Here is an 18520-nt window from a genome sequence, read left to right as displayed (position 1 = left end):
CTATTTTAATACACTTTCTCTTTGTCACCTTTCACTTCTCACATCTCACCTTTTATCTCTCCCCCTAGTCCCCTATCTCCTAGTATTAATGTGCCAGCATAGGCTTTTAAGTTTTAAATGTTGATTTTAATGAAATGGCAAGAATAAAAATAATAAATTATAATATGAATATAATATGAGCATTATGGGGTTTATTTCTTAAAAATTTAATGTTGTGGGTCGAACTATTCGACCCAAATGGTTGAACCACTAACCCAAAAACCGATGGTCAAAGTGGTTCCATTTCTGGGTCAATTTTTAAAACCTTGCCAAAAACCATAGTAAAAAATGTGGAGCCACACTCAAAACCCACATTTTAAAATCATTAAATAGTGACAATAGGACCTACTTTAAAGATGATCAAATAGCAAAGGTTTTGTTCAATATCAATTAAAAGAGAGAAATACATCTAGCTAAAACTCCATTAAATTTCAGTTACAATTCAATATTAAATAAAAGAGAGATAAATATATCCCTAATTAAACACTCCATGAAATTTCAGTTGTAATTTATTTATGTAACTCATTTAAAATAATAAACAAAATATTAAATTTGTCTTCAAATTCAAATATGAAAACATTAACACAAAGGGGCAAAATTTGTCCAACTAAGATTCCATAAATTTTTAGGGGCTATTGGTGCTTTTTAAAGTAGTATAGATATTCAAAAAGAAAAGTTGTACTAGAATTGAAAGAATGATCAACACTTCAGAGAGGTGAATCTTACTTGGATATAATCGTTGACATGACCATCTTTGTTGGGGGATGTTAGAAATAATCCTCTAAATCTTACTTGCATATCTTAATAAATAGTTCTCTAAACACTTCATGTTTCCAGAACTTTCAGTTATCTCTACATAACAGTTTCAATCACTTCATTTTGTTTACCTTTAAATTTTGATAAAAGTTCGGTTTGTTTGAGTTAGAGTTCCAAGACTAGCTACGTGAGTTAGTAGATGTTGCATTGGAGTGGTGAATAAGATATTTGTGTTTTTTAAGTACAAGTAGAATGGTCCGTGTGGTACATAGGATATTTGAACCAATGAATGATGCCACAACCGGGTATAGATCTTAACAAAGTTGGGTGCAACAAAAGGGAAAACAACTGCTATGTAAATGAAAAATGCGACAATTATGTGATATAATTTCCTTTAAAAAAAGTAGTAAACAAAAAATAAACAAAAAGAATCTTTAATTTAAATTTAAGATCAAACAAAATCTTGAATGGAATTGATTTAATTTGATAGATAGTTCAACTAATGAAAATATACTCATGATAAATAGAAGACTATTGATCCTACAATTTTTATAGAGGAAGCACTCCAGAGATTTCTCATTTATAAGAAACTACCCATTTCGGAGGATAGCAAATGCTACAAAGTAGTTAATCAAAGAGTATTTGAATAATTGGAAGGCTAGCTGACTGTGGTTGATGTGGTATGCGTGCTCTTTCTTAGGCTATCATATGCTTGAAAAAGACATAAACATCATATTAGTTGAAGTTGGGCTGGGTGTTTATGATTTTTTGATCCAAGAATATCAAGAAAATGATGACAGGCCATCATTAAGCATCATACCTAGGTGTGTTGACTCTAAAGAAGCTCTACACATGTTGCTTGGAGTTGTAATTAGGAACTTAGGCTGAAAAGTGGATGAACCAAGTAGGTTAGGCTAAGCATTGCAGAAATCTCTTATTTAGGAAGTATCTTAGGCATTTGGAAGTTCACAAACTTAAGCAGCTTAATGTTCCACCATGTTGTGTTGCTGAATGGATAAATTTTGATAATTTTTTAAAGTTATTTAGTTAGCTTAATGTAGTTTTTTAGTCATTGAATATTGATGCTATTCTTTGGTCTTATATAATCAATATTGATGCTATGCCCTGCAAGGAATCTTTAGATAGCTTGAGTACATCTTCAACTGTTGCCCAGTGATGATGCCATGGTTATTGCAAACATTGATTCCTCAAACCAATATAGAATTGTACAAGTCTTGAAGTGCCCAAATAAATTTCATATCTGATTTTTTTGAAGCATTTTGATTAATTGAATTTGAGATCCTTTTCTTAGTTTGTCTTTGATCAAATTTAAAAATATGTAGACTTTCTTCTTAGTTTTCAACAGAAATTGGTTCAATTGTTTCAGCAATTATCAAACCACCTCTAAATTGGTTTGAAACATACTTGATTCTGGAAAATGATCTATTTAACTAATGTAATTATGTTGCCACACCTTTTAACTATCAATGCATTTAAAACAAAAATGTTTTAGCATTTCATAATAAATGTTGACAAGTGGTGCTAAGGCAATCATCAAAATGTTCATTTTGTTTGGTTTTTAGCATCTAAACCATCCAAACTACACCATGTGACCCCAAAAGCAACAACACAAAGTCCTAATACATGTCTGAGAACCAACTATTTGAAAACTACAAGAGAAATAAAATATGGATTGAGATCACGAAAACACACCTTCAATTAAAGAGGATTGTTCGAGCTCATATAATTTGGAGTTGATAGCAAGCACCTATCACACACACACACACACACACACACAAAGTCCTATTAAATTAGATATCAAGGAAAAAATGCGAAAAGGATAAATGGGTTCAAACTTTAAATTCTATAATATACCTTGCTGTTCTAGAAAAGGGTTTGAAATCTCATAATTTTCATATTTTCACAAGAGAAAAAAAAAGAAAGATAAGAAATTTGACTTATAGTGGAAAAAATCTCCATAAAATCTTATTCATGATTCAATATTCTATTGATAAACCAAAACAAAAAAGTTAATTTAATTTAATAAGAAAAAATAGCAACAAAAAACACAAAATAGAAAATCTATATATTTATAAAATCTAATTAAAATCAATAAAATAATGTAGTTACATTCAAGAAAAAAACAAGTGTTAGAAATGAGCACTGAGATGGGGAAAAGGATGATGCTATTGAGAAGTATTCCGACATGCATTTTGGTTCAATCTTTTTCTCATTAGTGCAATAATTCTGATTATCTTCGAAATCCAACAAACTAAACACTTGGATGGAAATGGGTTTATAATTGAGGTTATTTTCATGTTTCAAGTAGAAATAGCAATTGTATGAAACAACTTTGGGTGCTTCCTTTCATTTATGAAAATACAAACTCAAAATTGAAGCACATTCCAAATTAAAGAATGACCACAAATGTGATCCTGATTGGAGAAAGGAGGAAATATACCAAGGTTTGCAAGGTGGGATCTATAGCTTGCATGCAGGTTCACAAGAATTCGTGAATGTTCTGATGAACAACAAGATCCTGATGGCTTTGGTTTCTACCGGTCCAAGAAAGACCCTTGAGTTTGCAATTGGAGCTATTGGGATTGAAGGATTTTTCAATGTGATTGTCACAACAGAGGATGTACATAGCGGGGAGCCTAATCCTGAAATGTTCATGTATGCAGCTTAGCTTCTCAACTTCATACTAGATGTTGCAAGCAAACATCCCTTGTATGAACTTCGAGCTGCAAACATGGTTGTGAGTACCTTGATGAACTCTTTGTGGTTGACCTGAAGAACCTAGCTGATATTGAATTAGCTAAATTTGGGTTTGGAGAAGAGATAGAGATGGAAGAAGAAGGTGATGACCCTTATCCAGTGGCAGTTGATGATTTGTGGTAAATCTTGCAAATGTGTACAATTAGGTCTTTGTGCTTCATCTATTTCTTTATGATGGTCACAACTTGGGCCTTAAGTCTCTCTCAACTATGTATATAGGCTTTATAGTGGATAAAGTTAGGAAAAAGGAAAAAGAAAGAAAAATGTAAAGTGGGTGGTGTGCATTGGACTACCCTTACTATTGTTATGCATGTAACATATGTGCAATATGTTTGTTTCAACTCAAACTCTAAATGTGTTATTACCATATGTTCTGTTCTAGATGAAATTTATATTATAATAGTGCTCATAACTTGGATAATTGCTAATGAAATTGTTTAAGTGGAAATATCTTCATTTGATTTTTCATTATTCCTCTCTAGATGTTTGTCTGGTTGTTGCAAAACAAGCATTCTTCCACTGCATATCACTTTCCAGTTATCTACATGCCACTCTTGAGTTTGCAAACCTTACAAACCAATCATAATATTTTATGTTAGTCATAAATTAAAATCTAAGGATTGATCCTAGATGGAATGAAAATAATATTTTTTTGTAGTGATCTTTTGATTTAAGTGTTAGCATTTCCATATTTCTTCATTCAAAGTGAATTCAATATTTATAAAGAAACTATAGAATTGATCCTAAAATTAATTACTTGGCATAAAAAAGGTGGTTTGACTAACTATTCGTAGTTGAGAAGAATTACTTAATTAGTCAAATGGAAATGCAGAAACATTTACTTGTGAAAGTGTAACTTTGGCATCATATATTGGTAAGAGAATCTGCTACATTGTGAATTTCATCTAGAATTTCATTCATTTTGCCAAGGTGGAGAAACTGCTTTTATAGTAGTTTGAAACATCATCTATAAGTTGGAAACTTTCTTGCTTCTCAACTTAGCAACCTTATGTCGAACCCGATTTGCCACACAGGAACACCAACAAAAATTGGGAATTCTTCATAGACATAGTAGTTCAATGTCCTTGCAATAAAGAGGATATCACTAACAAGAGGGAGCAATGAAGATAAAAAAGAAAAGGTTTCAAAATGATATAAGATATTTACATCTAGGCTGTGAAGTTTGTTTTTATGTGCATCCAAAGGCTATAAGATATTTACATAATTTGTACAAAATGGTAGTTATTTTGATGTACACATCAAAATGCTATAAGATATTTACATGAATATACAAAAAACAGAACCAAAACAGAATATTTTGAAGGAACTATTAATTTGAAGTTTCTTTTTAAGTTTCAATATGCTCAACTCTATTAACAATGAGTTGCTTTTGATCCCAGACTGTGTGCAATCATTCAACCATTTGCTTCTTAATTTGAAGCCTGGACAATGCAACTAGACACTACTACACCTTGCCTTGTCCTAGGCTCCAAGCAATGGATAACACAGGTGTCGTCAATAGGGTCACCTGGATAGAACAAGGGATAATAGCATATAAGGGTAACTTTTGGGGTTTAATATCAATAAAAGTAATATTTAAAAAAATTCAAAAAATAGGTTAATTTTTTAAAAATAATATCAATAAAGGGCAAAAGCACTGTTCATTATCTTCTTCTTGCCATTTGTTCACGAGTGCTGCCACCTCTGCCCATCTCCGCCTCCACCTCTGGCAACATTGCTAGAGGTGGCGGTGGTGGCATTGGTGGTCATTTCTCTGCCCAATGCCGCCACCTCTGCCCACCTCCACCTCCACCTCCACCTCCACCTCCACCTCAAGCAACGTTGCCGGAGGTGGGTGGAGACAACGGTGGCGGCAGCAGCGCTGGGCAGAGGAATGACCACTAGCACCGTCGCCGCCACCTCTGTCTTCGACCACCTCCGGCAACGTTGCCAGAGGCGGAGGCGAAGGTGACGATGGGCGATAGTGAATGGTGGTGGCAGGCCGCGGTGCTCTTAACAAATGACAAGAAGAATATGATAAACAATGTTTTTGTCCTTTATTAATATTATTTTTAAAAAATTAACCTATTTTTTAATTTTTTTAAAAATATTACTTTTATTAATATTAAACCCAAAAATTGCCCTTATACCCTATTACCCATTGAACAATGAAACGCAGCATTGGACTGTTGGACCACGTCAAATCATCAATCATCATTTCCTTCCAACTTCACATCACATTAATATAAAAGAAGATAAGAGATTAAAAATAAATTTTTTGTGGCGTCCAACCTTCCAACCATTCACCTTTGCGGGTATTATGTAATCTCTCACACCCACCCAGGTCCGATAAATATAACAAAGGCTCAAAATATATATGGAGAAGTACGGATACAGCCCCTCTACTAGTGGCCCTTCCCCTATAAACCACATTCTACCCGTTAAAATTCTGATCTGGGCTGATTGGTCATTCTCCCAAATATATATCAATCCGATTATGGGCAACAATTCTTCTTCCTCTAGTGTCAGAGAGATACTCAGCGTTGCTTCATTTGGATCTTTCGATCGATCCGTTCACACTCATTTTACATTGATGGCGATGAATACAAAATGCATATTCTTCTCGTGTAAATGGATCTTTCGGTCGATCCGTTCACACCCAGGTCCGATGCATATGACAAAGGCTCAAAATATATATGGAAAAGTACGGACCCGATGCAGAATTCTGAATTCCAACCCTCCGTAGTCCTTGCCCGTATAAACCATGGTCATGGTCAGATGCATTCCCCCCTGTACTTTGAGGCTATAAAATTCTGATCGCTGATTAGTCATTCTTCCAAATATATATCAATACTATTGTCGGCAACAATTCTTTGGTGTCGGTGAGATGCTCAGCGTTGCTTCATAAATGGATCTTTCGGTCGATCCGTTCACACTTATTTTACATTGCTGGCGACAAATACAAAATGCATATTCTTCTCGTGTATAATGACCACATTCATGTTTTGATGAATTTGCCTTTGTGTCCCTCCATCAATGGTTTGGTTGTTGTAATGAAAACTTCATTTCAGCTTTGAGGTGTGGAATTGGGACCGACCATTTTCGTGCATTCACGTCAGCTGCGACGTATACAGAGCTCAGACCCTTCAATAAATAGGAATGAAACGTGTTCGATGAAATGCGCTAGCTAACCATACCGATTTGAGACCAGAAGCAGACTCCTTTTTGGGGGAGAGGACTAAAATGGCAACTGAGAAAGTCGTACCCAACAGGCAGATTTTGCTCAAGGACTACGTCAGCGGGTTCCCAAAGGAGACGGACATGGTGCTGACATCCACCACAACGAGTTCCAAGGTTCCACCAGGGTCTGGAGCTGTGCTTCTGAAGAATATCTACTTGTCCTGTGACCCTTACATGCGAGGTCGCATGTCAAAGCCCATCTCTCAAAATTACGCTGATTCTTTCGTTCCTGGGTCGGTACGTTGTTAAGATCTCTGACCCCCCAATTTCCCAAATGCTGATTTCAAAGTTCTGATAGGGTGGGTCTTTTTTACTTTAAGCTTGAATTTATTTAAGCTTCGGATACTTCTTCTTGGATTGTTTCAGGTTATATATGGTTATGGTGTAGCTAAAGTGGTCGACTCAGAACACCCAGATCTCAAGGCTGGTGACTTGGTTTGGGGGATAACTGGATGGGAAGAGTTCAGTTTGGTCTCCAATCCGCGAAGATTACTTAAAATCAAACATACTGATGTGCCTCTTTCATATTACACTGGCATCCTGGGTGAGTTTATCTTTGTAATTTTGCTTCGTTCATTACTTGTTACACTTTGTGCTACGATAGAAGAGATTACATGTGTGTAGTTCAATTTTATGTTGTTTACCTTAAATTTTAGAAGCCAAATCCTGACTCCTGACTGGTTCTGACATTTTGATTGGTGAACCGTCGTGGCTAGTCATCCCATCATGATGATTATCAGAGAAAATTATGTTTAATGTTTTGGTTTTACTGGTTAGTTATTAACAATATATGTGACGATTAGATGAATTATTTGGTTCCTGTACTACTTTTGGCTGTAACAGTTAATCCTTACTGTTGTGGACACTTGCATTTTATTGACATAAAGCGGCTTAAGACCAACTACAGTAGATTTCCCTACTTCAACTTAACTTGACTAAGCCTTATCCCAGCTATATGGAGTCAGCTAAATTGTATTCTCCTGAGTCATTTCTCACAACCTGTCTGCCCTAGCCCTCCTAGACTCTGCAACTTGTAACAGATCACAGTAGATTTTCCTACCTCAGAAACTGAAATACCATATGACCTTAGCTTTTTTATGTTTAAACAGTTTCCTGGATACATTATTCCTTAATTCCCTAATTCCCTTGTTCCCCCACCCTTCATACTCCCCGCTAATAATCTGTTGGCGGTCTCTTATTTCATGAATGCAAACTATGGTTTGAACTTGGTCGATAAACTTGACATTGTTTCATTGTTTTGCAGGTATGCCAGGTCTTACAGCATATGTAGGATTTCATGAGATATGCTCTCCCAAGAAGGGGGAAACTGTCTATGTGTCAGCAGCATCAGGGGCTGTTGGGCAACTTGTTGGGCAGTTTGCAAAGTTGATGGGTTGCTATGTAGTTGGAAGTGCTGGTAGCAAAGAAAAGGTAAATATGCATGCATGATGGATTATGGTCTTACAGAGGATATATGCTACTACCCTTTTTACTCATCCTCAAGCTGCTAAAACCTTCAGGTTGACCTCTTGAAGAATAAGTTTGGGTTTGATGATGCTTTTAACTATAAAGAGGAGCATGATCTAAATGCAGCCCTGAAACGGTTAGTATTCTCATTCACCAATGAGATGTCTCTCTTATACTACCTTTGTTTCTTTTATCCATTCTTTTTATCACATCTTATACTGCCTTTATTTGTGCCACCCTTAGCAAAAAAAAAAAAAAAAAGAAAGCACAACAATGTCATGGTGGGAAGAAGGTACTGTGGCATGTTCTACCATTAGTGTGGGACAGATCAGCGTCAATACATCAAAAAACTTGTTCTGATGATTGCAACCATACAGTCATTTGCATTTTTCAGACAAGGAGTTAAAGCATCATAAATAGTCTGCAGAAAAGTCAAGACCATATATACTTGCCTTTTTTTTTTGATCAATAACCATATATACTTGCCTTCGTCTGAACAAGTTGATATTTGAAACAAGATTTTCTTGTACAATCATTAAATGATAGTCCAACATCTCAGGTATTTTCACATTAGGCAAACAAGATGGTTTCTAATAATAGCTTCCTCCCTTCACAAAACTGCAAACTGAGTCCTTAAAATCATCATGTTGAAGAAGTCACTGATTATGTAACTGTCCAGGAACTTAATTGAGTTCACAATCAGATATCAAGCTAAGCAATAATTTCAGTCTCATAAGATTGATTTTATGCTATTTCTTCATCATGACCCATGACCTGCTAAATGTCACTAAATGGTTTTGAGGCCATGGAATACATAAGAAGCTGATGTTTCCCTGTGTGTCAGTGTAATCTTCAAGCATTCAATCATCACTTGCTCAAGCTTGAGAGTGTACATAATTACTTTTGTTCCCATGGCCCTCCAGTTTATACTTAAAGTAGCTATCTGTTTCATTTCCCTTCATAAATATTTCACATTAGTTCTTCTCCATGTTTATCACTGTAATTGCTAAATTTTATATAGTAAAAAAACATGTTTTAAGATCTTTTTTCTGTTTACTTATTTTTTTTTATTTATTCCTTAGCTATTTAAATGAGAATGCCTATGCAGAAGAGTGAAAGGAAGAGACCCTCCTCAGGGTGAAGTTCTTTTGAGTATTTGATGGTTAATGGCATCATAGCCCACCATTATAGCTTCAACATAAGGAATCTCCTACGCATAAAAATTAACTCTTTTGAATGATCCTATTGATCATATTGATGAATGTGAATAAACCATAGTTCATTCTAGGTTAAAGCAGAGAAGAAGGAAGAAGAAAGAAAAGAGAAAGGAGAATGTTCGGCCAGACTAGAAGAGAGAAAAGTGAAAGTTTCACTCTCCTAGCCGACCCACTTGACTTTTATTCATAAAACTTAAGTTACAAGAAAGACAACGTTGTCCCTCATAGAAGATGGGACACATAACTTAAACTCAGATACAATAGACATTTCACTTTCAATAAGATACACCAGAATGACCAAAATACCCCTGACTCGAGCATTCTAACGCTCCCCCTCAAGCTGGAGAGTATATATCATATAGTCCCAGCTTGTTACAAATGTAATCTATTCTTCCCCGAGACAATCCTTTTGTGAAGAGATCTGCCCACTGATTTCCTGAGCTCACATGAGATGTAGTTATTACCCCACTTATCACTTTCTCTCTCACAAAGTGACAATCCACCTCAATATGTTTAGTTCTTTCATGGAAGACAGGATTGGATGAGATGTGAACAGCATATTGAGTATCACAGTATAGTTTCATGGGTTTGTCAATTGAGAAACCCATCTCCTGTAGTAGGTTCTTCAGCCATACTAGTTCACATGTGGTATGGGCCATAGCCCTGTATTCTGCTTCTGCACTTCTTGCCACCACTGTTTGCTTCTTGCTCTTCCATGTTACAAGATTGCCACCCAGAAAGGTACAATACCCTATGGTTGGCCTCCTGTCTGATATAGAGCCAGCCCAATCAACATCTGTGTACCCTACTATCTCAAGAGTTCCTCCCTTTTGGTATAACAAACCACGACCTGGAGCACCCTTTAGGTACCTAACAATTCTCAGAACAGCTTCCCAGTGAGGAACCCGGGGATGTTGCATAAATTGACTCACCACACTCACAGCAAATGATATATCTGGTCGGGTAATGGTCAGATAGTTCAACTTTCCCACCAACCTTCTGTATCTTCCAGGATCATCAAACTCTTCACCTGCATCCACACTTAGCTTGGCATTGGGTTCCATAGGAGTCTCTGCTGGTTTAGCACCTAACAACCCTGTTTCTTCAAGTAGATCAAGAACATATTTCCTCTGACATAGGTTGATCCCCTGTTTTGACCTCGCAACTTCTATTCCTAAGAAGTACTTTAGCTTCCCCAGATCTTTCGTATTGAAGTGATCCTGTAAGAATTTTTCAGTCTATCAATTCCATTGCTGTCACTTCCAGTTATGACAATATCATCCACATACACGACTAGCAAGATTTTTCCATCTTTTGAGTTATAGCTGAACACAGAATGATCAACTTGATACTGTTTCATCCCAAAGGCCTTCACCACTTCACCAAGCCTGCCGGACCATGCACGAGGAGATTGTTTCAGTCCATAGATTGCCTTTTTGAGCCTGCACACCTTACCAGCCTCCCCATGAGCAACAAACCCTGGTGGTTGCTCCATATACACCTCCTCAACAAGATCACCATGTAGAAAAGCATTTTTTATGTCAAGTTGTAGGAGAGGCCAATCATACATTGTTAGACAGTTTTTGTATGCCCTTAGCTTCAATCTGATTTGATGTGCTTTTGTTATTTAGTGGAAATAAATAAAGTGCATGTTTGATTCATGTTATTTGGTTTAATTCTGTGTAAAACCCTAAAACTGGACATTTATAGAGACTCGTGTTAGTTTTAAATGTTCACAGTCGTTGGATAAGTTTGGGGAGATTTATCCTGCCAAGGCTGATGCTGGTGTGCCACCAAGTGTTGGGATGGCCTGTCTCAGCCATTAGGGTAAGACCCGAGGCACATGCAGTATGAGATTACTTGAATCCTTGAACCGGACCAGATTTCCAGTCTTGCCCTGGACCTTGGAGATAGATGGGCAAAACTGGAAAGTTACACCTGACCCCTAGACTCGATTATGACACTTCACTATGTGTTGGATCAGGCTGCCTTTGATATGCCAATCAGTGAGATCCTTAGCGGGGATCAAAACCTGGGTATGTTGGGGCAGTTTGAGAATTCATCTGAGTGAGTGATCATAGTGACAGAATCAGCCACTTTGTCGGACAAAGGGTAATGATCGGGAATGCACTCTCTCTGATGGAAACCAAACTGCCGGCGGTTGATTTCAATCGTTGGAATTTTGTTTTGCAAAATTAATATATATATATATATATATATATATATATATATATATATATATATATACGGTTTCGAATTGTTTGCAAATGGTTTTAATTCCCGGGATCCATGTGAGAGGAGAGTGCGGCACTGTTCCTTGCAGCCGAGGGAGAGGTCCTCTCTTGTCGGGCAGTGCTTGATCATTAAGGGCTGAGAGGTTAAGTGTAAGACCATTGAGGATAATACCTGATGGGCTAATCTTGCACCTACCCACAGTCCCTGGGTTTTTATAAGATGGCTTGGCCCAGGGACCACTTAATGTAAGTGTTGGGCCCATAGGGTCCATATGATGGACTCAAGGGGCTCATTGAGTTTTTTAGTGAATTCGGCTGGGCCTTGTATTAAAGGCTGGGCCGAACCCATATGGCTGGTGTGTAGATCAATGCTTGGGTCCCACGCCATACAAAGAAGCCCAACTGGGCAGCAGATTGGAAAGTAATTAGACACTGAACACTTAATGGGCCAAAAGCCCATTTCGAGGTGGGCTGATATGATCACCCATCCTTGGGGCGAATCTGAGATTAATGTTAGTAAAAGGATTGGGCCTTTTGCCTTATCCACTCTTGGAGACCAAATTCAAATTAGATTTGAATCTGGTAACCTCCTGATAAGATCAGGAGTAAGCTGACTTTATCTGCAGATAGGATTAAGATTATCCCCTATCCAAATACTGATTTGGATTGGGATAACTCCTAATTAGGAGGATTCTTAATCAAGAAGAAAGGAGGAGAAACCCTAACCAAGAAAGAGAAATATTAGATTTCGAACCACCTTGAAGAGATATAGGATATCTCCTGCGAATTGAGATAGGATCTCATTCTTACTCCAGAAAAGAAAAAGGCAGTTCAGCCTTTTCGCCTTTAGAGTTCTCCTCCTGCCGCCGCCATCTGTTTTTTGCAAGATTAGATCTTTGCAGAAAAAGAAAGTCAAGAAATCTGTTCTTGACATTAGTCTTGCAACAAAGACTAAAAGGATTCAGTGTTTAGTGTTTCCAGAGGATTCTTGTGAAGGATCCAGTGTGTAGGACGCACCCTACTGGTTCTGTTCCATCCACAGCTGTGTCATCTTCAGTAGGAACGGATTTTGGAGCATTCTTTGGATGAGAGTAATGATATAAACTTGCAATGAGAAGCAGAAAGGTGAGCAGTGGAAACATAGTCTGAAATGGGATGAGAAGTACAAGTACGTTTACCTTTCTGCAAAGCAATAGGAAGATCAAGATCTGAGGGAGAAGGGGCAGTAGCAGGATCTGTCGACAGGTGCTGAAGTGGAGGAGGGGCCGAAGCACTTCTGCGGGTATACACTTGAGTAATTGACGGCCTCTCTGTAGTAACAGGCATATGATGTGCATCTGCAGTAGGAATGGGAGCTACGGGAAGAGGGTCCATAACCGGTACAGGAAGAGGAACCACAGAGGGAGAAGAAGAGACCCCGACATCTGAGAAAAAAGGAACTGATTCAAGGAAGGTGACATCAGAGCACACAAACGATTTATGAAATTTTGGGTTATAACACTTATACCCTTTCTGAGTCGTCGAGTAGCCAAGAAAAATACACTTCGTAACTCGAGCATCTAACTTGTCTACTCCAGGCCCCAAGTGTTGAACAAAACAAACACAACCAAAGACTCTTGGGGTGAGAGGAAAGGGAGACAAAGTGGGAAACAACACGGAGAAAGGGGATTGACTTCCAAGGATTGACATGGGCATCCGATTTATCAAAAAACAGGATGTAAGAACAACATCACTCCAAAAATAGTTTGGGACATGCATATTGATCATCAAGGACCGAGCAGTTTCAAGAAGATGTCTATTTTTCCGTTCAGCTACACCGTTTTGTTGCGGGGTGTAGGCACAAGAAGTTTGATGAATTATTCCATGATGTTCTAGGTATTGCTGAAATGGTGAGGAGATGTATTCTTTGGCATTATCGGAGCGAAGTATTTTCGAATGAACACCAAATTGAGTGCGTATTTCAGCATGAAATTTCTGAAATATAGAGAACAGTTCACTACGGTCTTTCATAAGGTAGATCCATGACATCATTGAAAAGTCATCAACAAAGATTACAAAGTACTTAAACCCATTGTATGACACAACTTTAACTGGACCCATACATTAGAATGAACTAAAGCAAAGGGACTAGAGACATGACTATCAATTCTTGGACTAAATGAGACTCGATGATGTTTTCCCAACTGACATGACTCACAATCTAACGATGAAAGATGACTCAACGAAGGGACTAGCAGCTTCAAAGACTTGAGAGAGGGATGACCGAGTCTGTAGTGCCATTGGAGAGGAGTAAGAGACGATTGAAAAGCCACTGGGGGGCCACCACCATCAAGGTAATACAAACCACTTGCTTCATGCCCTCCACCAATCTTCTTCCCCGTCTTGAGATCCTGAAACACACAAGAAGAAGGATAGAAGGTTACAGAACAATCAAGAGACTTGGTTAATCTGCTAACAGACATAAGATTAAACGGAAACTTAGGAACATATAAAACAGATGATAAAGACATGGAGGAGAAATCAACATCACCAACACCACAAATAGGAGATGTAGAACCATTAGCAAGAGTAACTGGCTGAGATGTGGAGGAGCGAGAAAGGGAAGAAAATACATCAAGAGTCCCAGACATATGGTCCGAGGCTCCGGAATCAATGATCTAGGGTGAGGCTTTGGAAGCCAAGCAAGCCATACCTGAATGGGCAAGTGTAGCTGTGTTCTGCTGAGATGTTTGAAGGAACTGCTCATACACTGCCCGTGGTACACTCACCATTTCCTGCCCGGAAGCACAAGCGGGTGTGGAGGGGGTTGGGACAGTTTGCTAGCTTTCAGTAATGGTGCCACTACTCTTAGATGTAGCATGGTTAGCCCAAGTGTTGGGTGGACCACGCAAATCATAACAGAAATTAACTGTGTGCCCCTCTAAGCCACAATGTGTACATTTTCTCTGAGCATTACTCCTTCCTCTTCCACAGCCTCCCCCTGACTCTTGGCCTCCAGTCCGGCCACTAGCCCGGTTAAATATGTGTCCACCACGGTTGCTTGGAGGGCCACTGCTGCCACCACCACTTCTACTTTCACGGCCACTCCCTTTAGTCACTACCAAACCAGATCTATCAGAGAAGGAAGAATGTTCCACCGGCTCAATGGATGTCCTTTTGAGACGGGCAAAAACTTCTTCAAGTGAAGGGAGAGCTGATCCCCCCAATATTTGTGCTCTGACAGGCTCATACTCAACCTTCAAGCCCACAAGAAACCTAGTCACATCAAGCTATTCACGTTGCTTTTGTTGGATCTGGACATCTGATGTTAGAGGGTGATACACATTTAGCTCATTGCGGATGTTTCTCAAACTTGCATAGTACTCCTCTAAGCTTTGACTTCCTTGCTTCAAATTGAAGTACTCTTGGTACAACTGATATACCCTAGTTGTGTTGTCTTGTCCAGAGTACAACTTTTTAGCATGATCCCAGATCTCTTTGGCTGTATATAGGAACATGAAGTTCACACTAATCTTTGGTTCCATGCTGTTCCAAAGCCATGTCATTATCTGTGCATCATCTTGTTCCCAATCACTGAACCCAGGAGAATTAGAGGAAGGTTTCTCCTCCCTCACATGTTTTACTTTCCTCTTGGCCTTCAAGAACACCTCCACAGATTTTGCCCATGCTACATAGTTCTCACCATTCAACTTGATGGATGTCATTTGAACACTTATATAATCTGAAGAAAGCATGATGCTGGTTTTGTTGTCATTCCCATCTACGGAAGAAGCCATCTCCATTATTTCACCTTCAAGTATACAACACAACCACACACTCTTTCACACGGCTTATCTCACTTATAGCACCACCAAACCCAGCTTTAAATACACATTACACACCACACACTAAGGCTGAAATCTCTTAGTCTTCACATCAAACACCTGGGCTGCACACTGCCAAACCATTCACTACCACACACTAAGACTGAAATCACTCAGTCTTCACATCAAACACCTGGGCTGCACACTGCAAAACCATTCACCACCACACACTAAGGCTGAAATCGCACAGTCTTCACATCAAACACTTGGGTTGCACACTGCAGAACTGATTACACACAAGGTCTAGGACCCAACCACCACTACCACCAATCACCACGACACAACCACCACCAAACTACTGCTGTTGTGAACCTCAGCAGTCGACAACTCTTCTTTCAACATACATATGAAGAGGAATGCAGAGGAATACGACTGAAATGCATATCAGTCACACCAAGCATCACCACAACCAACTTTTGAAGCAACAAGAAAACATTTACAGTCCCTTACTTGGGCAAACAACAGTAGTGTTCATACCTGTCCACATTCAGCCCTCTTCGATACTGAATAGACGGTTTAGTATACCACTTCAACGACCACCACAGCAACGACTGGAGGCATTCTCACCTCCAGACCCACAAAACGACAACTCCTTTTCAGCCCCTTATCGAACCTCCACTCAGGTCAATCGAAAATGAAGAAGACGACTGTGAAAGTTGATGGCGAACCCAGAAAGAGAACAACAACAAGAAAAAAAATAAGGATACGACCTTACAACTCTGATACCATGTGAATAAACCCTAGTTCATTCTAGGTTAAAGTAGAGAAGAAGGAAGAAGAAAGAAAAGAGAAAGAAGGAGAAGAATGTTCGGCCAGACTAGAAGAGAGAAAAGTGAAAGTCTCACTCTCCTAGCCGATCCATTTGACTTTTATTCATAAAACTTAAGTTATAAGAAAGACAATGTTGTCCCTCATAGAAGATGGGACACATAACTTAAACTCAGATACAATAGACATTTCACTTTCAATAAGATACACCAGAATGACCAAAATACCCCTGACTCGAGCATTCTAACAATGATGTTTCCTGGCATACATGAAATTCCTTGAAGAATTTTCCCTTGACTTTCTTTTTCTCTCTTAGGGGGTGTTCTTGTTTTGGATTTGGAGAGGGAGGAAAGTTGGTCAATGGGATTTTGGTTCCCATTGACCAAGAATCCCATGTTCTTTTTTCAGCTTTATGTGGGGACCAGGGAAAGTTTTTTTTCCTGGGTATCATTTACCCAGGAAAGTGATACCCATCTCCTAGGTAGGTAAATAACTTTCCCACATAGGGGGAAACTTGCCAACACTTGAATGGGATAAATGCACTTACCTGGGTAAGTGTTTCCTAGGAAAAACTTACCCAGGTAAATAACTTAACAAAAAGCGAACGGGCCTTATTGTCTATCAAGCCAAAATAACCTTAGGGAAATTATACTAAGTTGGCCTGAAGAAGTAGATGTATGAAGAGATTAAGATACGGTTAAAGCCTCAGCATTATCCTTAGATAGACACCATGTTGGTTTGGGGTAGATATCCCCTTAGCCAGTTAGGGACCTCAAATAATAGGTGTGACTCTCTTTTCTGCTATTCCTAGGAAGATATTTTCCATTTCATCATATTGTAATAACTATTTCTCTGCACGCAACTCCATTCTTATTTTCTTTTTGGTGACAAAAGGTGTTTTCCGGAAGGCATAGACATTTACTTTGAGAATGTGGGGGGACGCATGCTTGATGCTGTGCTTTTAAACATGAAAGACCATGGTCGGATTGCAGTTTGTGGATTGATATCTCAGTACAACCTCCATGAGCAGGAAGGTGTACATAACTTATTTTGCGTTATCACGAAGCGCATTCGAATGCAAGGGTTTATTGAGCCTGATCACAAACACTTGTATCCACAGTTCCTTGAGCTGGCTGTTCAGTATATAAGGGAAGGGAAGATAGTCTACGTTGAAGATATTGCTGAAGGCCTGGAAAATGCCCCCTCTGCTTTGATTGGACTCTTCTCAGGTCGGAATGTTGGAAAGCAAGTTGTTCGTATTGCTCATGAGTAGTGCACGAAAATAGACTCACCTCTAAATGGTTTTGAATAAATATAGCATTTAAGTGATGTATCAGCCAGTAGAACTCTACTGTTTCAAGTTGTGAACCAGGATATCTTGTGAGTGAATATGCTTGTAATTTTGTAGTTTGTAATGACGATTGACAAACAGAGGTGAATTTACACCCTTTAAAAAGCACTTGGGCTATGTTTGGTTTGAAGGAAAATGGAGGGAAAGGTAGGGAAACCTATACAAGGTTTGTAAAGGTCTCCCCACCTTTTCCTATTTTTTCCTTTAAACCAAACACAGCGTGTATATATATATATATATATATATATATATATATATATATATATATATATATATATATATATATATATATATATAGAAATTTTCTCCTATATGGAATTCATGGATTTTATCCATTCTTGGCCACGTCGAATGGCTTTTTAAGAGCCATATTTTAACCAATCAAGTATGTCCCATTTCCACTCCCAGGTTTGAAGTGGACCTAGAATCACTCACGATCTAAGTTGTGATATAATAGCGAAACATACTAACAAATAGGACTTTTGCTCTGCTCTATATTTCCCTAACCCAGTTTAATGACAAAACTTCTTTCCGTTCCAAGTGAGAATAGAGGGGACATTTAGGCTGTGTTTGGTTTGAAAGAAAGGATAGGGAAAGGAAGGGAAAAATAGGGAAACCTTTACCTGTCTTTCCCTTCTTTTTCCTACCTTTTCCTTCAAAGTTTAAACCAAACAGTCTTAGAGATTTAAAGCTCGAGAGCTTGATCTTTCTCAGTTTAATGTGAAAACTGAAGGACCATTTGAGCTAAACGTGAAAACAAAGGGATCTTGATTGTGGATAAAGCTTGACATTAAAATAGAGGCAGAC

General features: G+C 38.4%; 1 protein-coding gene across 1 annotated transcript; it reads left to right on the top strand.

Annotated features, from left to right (window-relative positions):
• Window positions 1-5952: 5952 nt before the first annotated feature.
• On the top strand, window positions 5953-17818 carry LOC148873462 (2-alkenal reductase (NADP(+)-dependent)-like). The gene is made up of 5 exons (XM_088966965.1): window positions 5953-7050; window positions 7180-7357; window positions 8078-8244; window positions 8334-8416; window positions 17257-17818. The coding sequence occupies exons 1-5, from the start codon at window positions 6817-6819 to the stop codon at window positions 17633-17635; spliced, it is 1041 nt and encodes a 346-aa protein (XP_088823091.1). The 5' UTR covers window positions 5953-6816; the 3' UTR covers window positions 17636-17818.
• Window positions 17819-18520: the final 702 nt, after the last annotated feature.

Source organism: Nelumbo lutea, chromosome 1, assembly GCF_056320005.1.
Source record: "Nelumbo lutea isolate HS-2025 chromosome 1, American lotus-T2T, whole genome shotgun sequence".
Taxonomy (NCBI): domain Eukaryota; kingdom Viridiplantae; phylum Streptophyta; class Magnoliopsida; order Proteales; family Nelumbonaceae; genus Nelumbo; species Nelumbo lutea.
Note: the sequence above shows the minus strand (reverse complement) of the source record. Positions and strands in the feature narration are given on the sequence as shown.